General features: G+C 39.0%; 1 protein-coding gene across 4 annotated transcripts; it reads right to left on the minus strand.

Moving 5' to 3' along the window:
- Nucleotides 1–4,778: 4,778 nt before the first annotated feature.
- Nucleotides 4,779–7,676, minus strand: tm4sf21a (transmembrane 4 L six family member 21a). Of its 4 annotated transcripts, none has more exons than XM_014195679.3 (6): nt 7,466–7,676; nt 7,096–7,348; nt 6,412–6,477; nt 5,873–6,006; nt 5,592–5,778; nt 4,779–5,277 (listed from the first exon to the last, which is right to left on the minus strand). In XM_014195679.3, exons 2-6 carry the CDS (start codon nt 7,270–7,272, stop codon nt 5,266–5,268), a joined length of 576 nt encoding a protein of 191 aa, XP_014051154.1. In that variant the 5' UTR covers nt 7,273–7,348; nt 7,466–7,676; the 3' UTR covers nt 4,779–5,265. The 4 variants fall into 4 exon arrangements, with proteins under 4 accessions (XP_014051154.1, XP_014051155.1, XP_014051153.1 ...); XM_014195680.3 differs by having other exon boundaries at nt 4,779–5,274; nt 7,466–7,671; XM_014195678.3 differs by lacking the exon at nt 7,466–7,676 and having other exon boundaries at nt 7,096–7,459.
- Nucleotides 7,677–9,418: the final 1,742 nt, after the last annotated feature.

The raw sequence follows: 9,418 nt of genomic DNA on the forward strand, positions 1-9,418 counted from the left end.
GGCTGTAATAGGAAAATACTAACTTAATTGACAGAGTGAAAAGTAGGAAGCCTGTACAGACTAAAAAATATTCCAAAACATGCATCCTGTTTGCACTAAAGTAAAACTGCAAAAAATATGACAAAGAAATTAACTTTATGTCCTGAATGTTTGGGGCAAATCTAGCACAATACACCACGGAGTACCACTCTTCATATTGTCAAGCATAGTGGTGGCTATATCATGTCATGGGAAAGGACTAGGGAGTTTTTTTTGTGAAACAGAATAGAGCTAAGCACAGGCAAAGTCCTAAAGGGAAAACCTGGTTCAGTCTACTTTCCAACAGACACTGGGAGGCCAGTTCACCTTTCAGCCAGGGGCGAAAATCTGATATCCACTTTGGAGGGGACAATTACATGACATTTTCTCAAGAGGAATTCCTGAGGGGGACACCAAAAGTAGTGCTGTAACACATAGCCTACATTGTAATATGGTAAATGTATGTTGAGGAACCAAAGAAATAAGGTGCTTGCCGTACTCCTAACTACCGGTACCCAAAACTACACAACTAATCACAACAGCAATACCATTGCCTTTAACAAATCTTAGTTCAGTCACCAGTTTAAGTTGAGAGTGGGGGTATCCATGGCATTTTCCAATTATGTTCCTATTTTACAAGTCCAAAAAATGGAGAACCTTTCATAATGTTGCCAAACAAAGACTCAACAAACTTACCTGAGACTCCCTGTCTCTGCCAGTCTGTCCCTGCATATCTGTCCCCAACTCTGCTGTCTGTGTGCCATCTGTTGCCTGCTCTGCCTAATGACATCATTGTGAAACATTTACATTAGAATTTCATTTCTTTCTTATGAACATTTTATCAACTAGTCTTTGAGATATTAGGCTACTAGGGTTCTTACTATGCGTTTTGGTGTATTGAAAAATAGTCTGATGTCCGTCTTTTATTTTTCTGCCATTTTTCTACCTGGCTGGCTACACACACAGTGTGTAGGTTATTTACAGTAGGAGATGGGCTTCTATCATCTTCAATCATTCTATAAGGGCTTCGATCTAAAAGGTAGCTAGCAAATGTGAAACGGATTAAAATGACAAGAGTTGACAGCTGTATGAGTTCACCATTTACACAACATATGCTGCAACCTTTTGTAATTTTAATAGTTTGTTTCATATTGGCTGGCTTCCAACAATAGCTGAATTTGCCAAGCTAGCGAGCACCAATTCAGTTTCAGTGGTGTTTGCTATAATCTTTGCTACCCGGGTTAAATAAAGGTGAAATAAAATAAATAAATAAAAGTTCCCTTGCGACAATTTAGCTTTTGCAACGAGACCATGAAATATATTTAAGACAATGGTAGATGAGAGTGTAATTGTGTTCAGTTTGGACTTCAGTTTATCGCTAACCTTATCACAGGGACTTTGAAGCACTAACTTACATCATCTGCATGCTGATTCCATCTTTGACGACGCCACATAAATGGAATAGGTACTAGCTAGCTTAACCTGTTAGGGCTAGGGGGCAGTATTGACACGGCTGGATAAAAAACATACCCGATTTAATCTGGTTACCACTCCTACCCAGTAACTAGAATATGCATATACTTATTACATATGGATAGAAAACACCCTAAAGTTTCTAAATCTGTTTGAATGGTGTCTGTGAGTATAACAGAACTCAAATGGCAGGTCAAAACCTGAGAGATTCCTTTACAGGAAGTGGCCTGTCTGACCATTTCTTGAACTTCTTTTCCATCTCTATCTTTTACTAAGGATCTCTGCTCTAACGTGACACTTCCCACGTCTTCCATAGGCTCTCAGAGCCCGGGAAAAAACAGAATGTCGTCATTCCAGCCCCAGGCTGAAACACATTATCGCCTTTCTCAAGTGGCCGATCAAGGGACTCTGGGCTTATGCGCGTGACCCGACCGCCCCCGCCTTTGTGATTTTTTCCTCTGTTTGCCGAAAAGGAGATTCCCTGTCGGAATATTATCGCTTTTCTACGAGAAAAATGGCGTAAAAATTGATTTTAAACAGCGGTTGACATGCTTCGAAGTACGGTAATGGAATATTTAGAATTTTATTGTCACGAATTGCGCCATGCGCGCGACACTTCTTTACTATTTCGGATAGTGTCTGGAACGCACGAACAAAACGCCGCTATTCGGATATAACGATGGATTATTTTGGACCAAACCAACATTTGTTATTGAAGTAGCAGTCCTGGGTGTGCATTCTGACGAAGACAACAAAAGGTAATCAAACTTTTATAATAGTAAATATGATTATGGTGAGTGCTAAACTTGCCGGGTGTCTAAATAGCGAGCCCGTGATGCCTGGGCTATGTACTTAGAATATTGCAAAATGTGCTTTCACCAAAAAGCTATTTTAAAATCGGACATATCTAGTGCATAGAGGAGGTCTGTATCTATAATTCTTAAAATAATTATGCTTTTTGTGAACGTTTATCGTGAGTAATTTAGTAAAATGTTAGCGAATTCCCCGGAAGTTTGCGGGGGGTATGCTAGTTCACATGCTAATGTAAAAAGCTGGTTTTTGATATAAATATGAACTTGATTGAACAAAACATGCATGTATTGTATAACATAATGTCCTAGGGTTGTCATCTGATGAAGATCATCAAAGGTGAGTGCTGCATTTAGCTGTCTTCTGGGTTTTGGTGACATTATATGCTGGCTTGAAAAATGGGTGTCTGATTATTTATGGCTTGGTACTCTGCTGACATAATCTAATGTTTTGCTTTCGTTGTAAAGCCTTTTTGAAATCGGACAGTGTGGTTAGATTAACGAGAGTCTTGTCTTTAAATAGCTGTAAAATAGTCATATGTTTGAGAAATTGAAGTAATAGGATTTTTAAGGTTTTGAAAATCGCGCCACAGGCTGCAAGTGGCTGTTACGTAGGTGGGACGAATTCGTCCCGCCTAGCCCAGAGAGGTTAATAGTTAATATTTGCACGCTAGCTCTGCATATTCAGCTAGTGTGTGTGTGCACGCGATTGACTGGATGAACCTCACGGCAGTTACGTAGCAAGCTAAGGAACTGGCAGTGGATCAAACCATTGTGAGGCAAAGGGCGGGGGGGTCGCAATCTTTTGAAACTTAAAAACGCGCTATTAGGTGTCTATAATCAGCACAATTGCTTTCATTGCATATTATTAATATTATTTAAATTACATAGTTATGTTTCAGTGATATATTGGGGGGGACAAATCATATTTTTCCCAGGATGAGGGGGTCGTGTCCCCCCGTCCCCCCCGGGTTTTCCGCCCCTGCTTTCAGCAGGACAATAACCTAAAACACAAGGCCAAATATACACTGGAGTTGCTTACCAAGACAACATTGAATGTTCCAGAGTGGCCTAGTTACAATTTTGACTTAAATTGGCTTGAAATCTATGGCATGAGTTGAACATGGCTGTCTAGCAATGTTCAACAACCAAATTGGCAGAAATGACCCAGCAAATAAGGCCGGCGGGCCTGCGGTTCGCCGGTGTTTTGCTCATCGTTTTTCCAGCGGACCACCAGCGGCAGCCGACACTTTTCCGACAGAGGTCCACTACTGAGCCGCTGGTTCATAATAAGTATTTGTTGGCGGTCCACGGTCGGTCCAGCGTTCATATTATCAGTATCTTTCCACACAGTAATAATTCCAAAATCATGTACACCACTCTCAATAATCGTTCCAAATTTATTGTAAAACACATTACAAAATAAAAAGATCTACATTGAATACATGGTAACGATGAATATGCATTATATATATTTTTGGGGGCCTCTGTTCGCCTATGTAGATATTCCATTAAAAAAAATCTGCCATTTCCAGCTACAATAGTCATTTACAACATGAACAATATCTACACTGTATTTCTGATCAATTTGATGTTATTTTAATGGACAACATCTTTTGCTTTTCATTCAAAAACAAGGACATTTCTAAGTGATCCCGGACTTTTGAATGTTAGTGTGTGTGTATGTGTATATATATATATATATATATATATATTGTTTTCAGCAATAGTAGCAGTACTTATTCAATTTATGAGAAGGTGTTAAAGCAGGTCGCACGCATTGGTCCACATATCGACATGCCCGAAGTTCCTCCACTGAAGGTTCCTCCGCTGAAGACCTCCACCTAGCATAGCGGCTTGCCGCTCTAGAAAACGCTAGTGGACCGATGAGCGATTGCCGACTATCGGCATGCCAATGGTCTGCCACCGGAGGCCCAACCGCGGCAAGCCGCTGACGGCGTGCCACCCAAAAAAATACTCGAGGACCGACAGGTCATTGTTAGCTGGGGATCAACAACCAACTTAACAGATCTAGAATCATTTTGATAAAATAATGTGCAGATATTGTACAATTCAGGTGTGCAAAGCTCTTAGAGACTTTCTCAGATGTAATTGCTGCAAAAGGTGATTCTAACATGTATTGACTCAATGGGTTAAATACTTATCTAATCAACATATATTCATGTTTTATTTTTCATTCATGTTTTACATATGTTAGAATTTTTATTCCACTTGGATCTAAAAATTATAATTAAATCAATTTTAATCCCACTTTGTAACACAGCGTTTGGACGAAGGGGTGTGAATACTTTCTGAAGGCACTGTATAATGCGTTAATTCATGTCTCTTGTAATGGAGAATAGACAATCATTAACCATTACTTAGTAATGGACTCAATTAGTAGAAATCATATATTTGTCTCTCTTATTTTCAACAGAAAGTGTCTATGTATCAATACAATGGAGACGAGAGCACAAATAGCCTTAAAGAATAAAAAAGATTTCATTTTAATTCAGAAAATGTATACAATGCATGTATATAATGAACAAAGAATTGATATTGTATATTATATGCTGCACCACTGAATAGCAATTGCATGTCACTGAGGAGTTTACTGGAAAATTCTGAAATGACACCAATCCATGTATCGGACAAAGCGTTATTTTCTGTTAAACACATTATACATTTGCATCTAACTATACTGACAAATGCTAATTTGGTATACGGTTGATATACGGTTGTCTTACCTGCCTTAGTGAATTCAACTAACTGTAAGTCACTCTGAAGAAGAGTGTCTGCTAAATGACTAAAATGTACATTTAGAAGGTATATCACATTGCAAACATTAAAATAAGGGAGAATGTTGTGCATAACATTGCAAACATATTGAAGCCAATGTCTCTCTTGGTCCACTTAGAGGCGCCAGTCAATCCATCATGAGAGTAGAATAAGAGTCTTCCTTCCATTAAATAACCTGCTTGGGACAAGATTAACAGGGAGACAAATTTAATAAGGAAACTTTCCCCACAGGGAGACAAATTTAATAAGGAAACTTTCCCCACAGTGAAGGACTAATCAGCTCGCTAGAAGACCATGCTATAAGAGTTAATTGGTCTCCTTTTCCTATAGCGTATAACTTTTCAGCAGTGTAGGCTATAGCTGATACAGTTTAAGGATTTACATCACATCAATTACATTACATTTAAAAATGTACTTAATTGAAAAAAATATATTTCTATTAAATCCAATGACAACTGTCTCACAAACAGGTGTAAGGGCCCCCTTCCATACCCCTTTGTTGGTGCAGGTTCCACAGAGGCATCCAAAGAGCCCGTTGATCATCTGGGTGCAACAGAGCACCAGCTGCAGAGAGCTTGTCGCCAGCAGGATGGCAAACAGCCCAATGTTAAACTCCACCACGTTTTTAGGCTCTGTGCACAAGTTCCACAGATTACGGTTGTTCAGGTAACTGTCCTCTCTGATGGGGAAAGCGGGAAAGGGTTGTAATTAATTATAAGCATAGTGGTGTGTGTGTGTGTGTGTGTGTGTGTGTGATCTATGAAGTCACTAACCTGTCTTTGAAGGGAGTCATCCAGAGCAGCAGCACTCTACAGTAGGGCCCGTTAATCAGGCCAAGCATTGCCACTATGAAACTGTAGAGGGCGCCAGCAACCCCGACCGCAGCAAAGGCAATGGAGAGGAACATCTGTGGAAACAAGATTAGTTTAGTTTTAATTTATTGGTCTTTCAGCATTATTACAGGTTCTTAAAGAAAGTTATAATTAAAAAACACAGAATTACAATAATAAATGTTAATTTCAAAGTGCTAAAAATTATGATGACTATCTTGTTTAGTATTTCCTGTTTTCTTTGCATCCTATCACGTATGATTCCTTTCTTCCTTTCTTTCTCTCTTGCTCTGTCTCTGTATCTACCTTACTCTCTCTGTATCTGTATCTCTGCATCTGTATCTCTGATCCTTTTGTAATCTTTCGAAAGTAATCTTTCAATTCCCTGCTCTTCTTTTTAGAGTTTTCTAGTCTTTTAGAGTTCAACAGTTATCATTCTTATAGATTTCTCCAGTGTTTTCTTGTCTGTAAAGAGGACTTACCCCGCAGCGGTTGGCACAGCATCCCTGCTGTCCAGTAACATGGATGTACAATGCTGGGACCAACACCTGGAAAGGGAATGGGCAAGGAAATCAGTACCATGCATGTAACCTCAAGGACTTTTATCCTGGTTAAATAAAGGCTAAATAAATAAAAATCGACATTTGACAATAACAACTATTTGCATTTGAACAAGGCAATACTAGTGGTTGAATGGTTGAGTGTTTTTATTTTTGTGTGTGAATTATTTTGTTGCTCTTGAATGAGGCAGTAGTAGGAAGATCCAGCAAATGTGTACTTTGATAAGGGCTGTGGTGAGCTTCTTGGCAAATAAAGCAGCATGATTCAGCAGATTACTTACATATCACACTGTAGTTTGTCCCTAACCATGTAAAAATCTAAAAACTAGTAAAAAAACACTAAAACATGCAAACCATATTTGAATCACTGGCCCCCTTGGATAACTAAACTGTGTCAACTCATGGGTGACTCCCAGTTATACATATACTTGTGAATCATGTGGAACCTAACAAGGGTTTCATCAATACACAAAACAAAATCCATATGAAATTTCTCTGACATTCTCATATGAATGGTTATGGGGGATTTCCCAATGGCTTGCACTTAAAAAAAATATAGCATAATTAAATTAAACACCATTCATTATTTAAGAAGAAAGAACTTACCATTAGTCCCCCTCCAACCAGTCCTCCCATGTACTTCACCTCTTCTGTAATGTATCCATCTTTGGCGTAACTGGTCTCCCAACCCGGGAAGAACAGTATGATGTTACAGATGATGGAGATGACTGCCAGTGGGTATAGCGTCACCCCAATACACCGGGAGCATTTACCTGTACACATCCTATCTGTCACTTACTGTTTGACTTGTCTAAGAACTGTGCAGCCAATAGGTTTGAGACCCTTGGACGATGAGAGCCTTGAACATTCCAAAAGAAAAACAGGGTTCTTTCAGTTAGGTATAAAGTTGTAAAACAAAGTCTTATAATTCCACAAAGGGTCTTTTCTGATGAAAACAATCGTCTTGTCCACTCACCTTTTTTTCTCTCTACCTGGTGATATACGGGGGGGAAATAGTTTAAATACTAGGTGGGAGGAGGGGTTTTGTGTGGGTGTAATAGTGTACTGTGAGTCATAGTAAAGCAAAGCCTATAATTGGACACCTATTCTTCACCCAACGCAGCTCAGGGACTTTGAATGGCGTCATTTATGTCAAATCGATTACGGAGTTATGATTAACACTAGAGGTTGGCATGGTTTCCTTTGGTGATAAACAACAAACCGTAGTCAGAATAGTGTACCTTCGAAGCCTCCAGACTACAGTTATTTGTCGGTTTAGTATGCCCTCATTGTCACAATATTCTCTAATAAATAAGAGAGGGTAATTGTTTTTGTGTTGTTCTGCTTCTTTCAAATCTTCCAAGCTACGCTGAACGTGTTCTGCATGTGTGTGTTTGCGTTGTCTATCTGAATTTCTGTAAAAGCCACACTCCTTGTGAACTTTGGACCAGTAGTGCATGATGCTGTAGATGGGAGGGATACAATAAGTCTTTGACATCAGCAGTAAAACATTAACAAGTGACTGGTTAAACATTAATAAGAGACTGCACCCTAGCCATGGTGAGCTAGGATAAAGGAATGTCATTCACCACTTACAAATATTAGCCGTTTTGAATTGAGTAACTGTAACTTCCAAATGGAGATATTCATTGGAAACATTTGTGTGCACCGCTAACCAAAGATTTCTCAGTTACATACTCAGTTATATGATTTAGTCTGTCATTATAGGATGATGAGCAATGAGCATCCTTTTGATTACAATAAAAAGGATCTGACAAAAATAAGTGATACTAGCAAAAGCAGTGTGCAGGTTTCTCTTTTCTTTGAAGATTACCATGAGTTAAAACCTGTGAGAAAGTAATTAAGGGAGCTCTTTGGTGTTAGCGCAGGTGACATTTCTAGGGAGAGAACGTTTTTGTAATGTTACCCGCAATGTTGCCCAGATGTTTGAGTGTCCAGTTTTCTGTTAGTTAGGAGAACCATCTATGTACGTTAGCAAAAACCTCCTGAGAACCTATTTAGAATGTTTTGGCATTAGAGTTAAGAGAACATTCCCTAAATGTCAAACAGAACTTACCCAGAACGTGGTTGCCCTGTTCTCAGAATATCCCATATTAATGTTCTAGACACGTTTCATTGGAACGTTGCAAGAACATTCATGTGTCCAGTTTTCTGAGGATTAGGACAATATTCCATCAACATCCCACCAAATATTTACAGAACATGGTTGACATGTTCTCAGAATATAAGATATTAATGTTCTAGACATGTTTCATGGGAATGTTGTAAGAACATTCCTGTCTCCAATGACCTTTAAAGTAACTGTCCAGTGGTTTCAGATTTCTATGATATATAACCTATAATTACTTCGAAAATGAGTGAGATAATTTTAAAATGTTGGAAGGAAAACTAAGTATGTTAAAAAGCAACTGTTTTGCGTTGGAATGGTGTGGGTGTACCCCAACAACAGATGGTGTGGGCGTATACCGGTCATTACAAATATTCAAGCAAGTAGACCTCTGATTGGCCAGCTCATCCTGCTCTAGACCGCTGATTGGCCATGACATCATACTCTATGAGGAAATAGCAAGCATTTTTTAAATGGTCTCTTTGCAATGTTTGACGTTGGGTTTTTGAAGTGTTTTTTTCCCCCTACAATTTATGCTTTGGCCACAAATACGAGTATAGGATGAGTCAACAACATTATTTGGCTATGAGTTAACAGAATATGAACTTTTAAAGTGAGATTTTCACTGGACAGTTACTTTAAAACATGCCGTTCTGGAGGTTTTGTCTCGTTCCCAGCTTGTTTAGGGGACATCCGCTTTAAAAGAAATGTAGGACATCGCCTGATGGTCCCAAAGAAACATTCCCATGTGCACAAAGCGATGGTCCATACAGAAATGGTTTGTTGAGATCAGTGTTGAAG

Source organism: Salmo salar, chromosome 04 (genome assembly GCF_965601325.2).
Source record: "Salmo salar chromosome 04, fSalSal1, whole genome shotgun sequence".
NCBI lineage: Eukaryota > Metazoa > Chordata > Actinopteri > Salmoniformes > Salmonidae > Salmo > Salmo salar.

Excerpts from the sequence above, each read along its gene's own strand:
- tm4sf21a (XM_014195679.3), bottom strand. The coding sequence starts at position 7,272 with ATGTGTACAGGTAAATGCTCCCGGTGTATTGGGGTGACGCTATACCCA. Across the intron at positions 6,478-7,095 it reads TGGTTGGAGGGGGACTAATG|GTGTTGGTCCCAGCATTGTA; the intron begins GTAAGTTCTTTC and ends TTCCCTTTCCAG. Across the intron at positions 6,007-6,411 it reads GCTGTGCCAACCGCTGCGGG|ATGTTCCTCTCCATTGCCTT; the intron begins GTAAGTCCTCTT and ends TTGTTTCCACAG.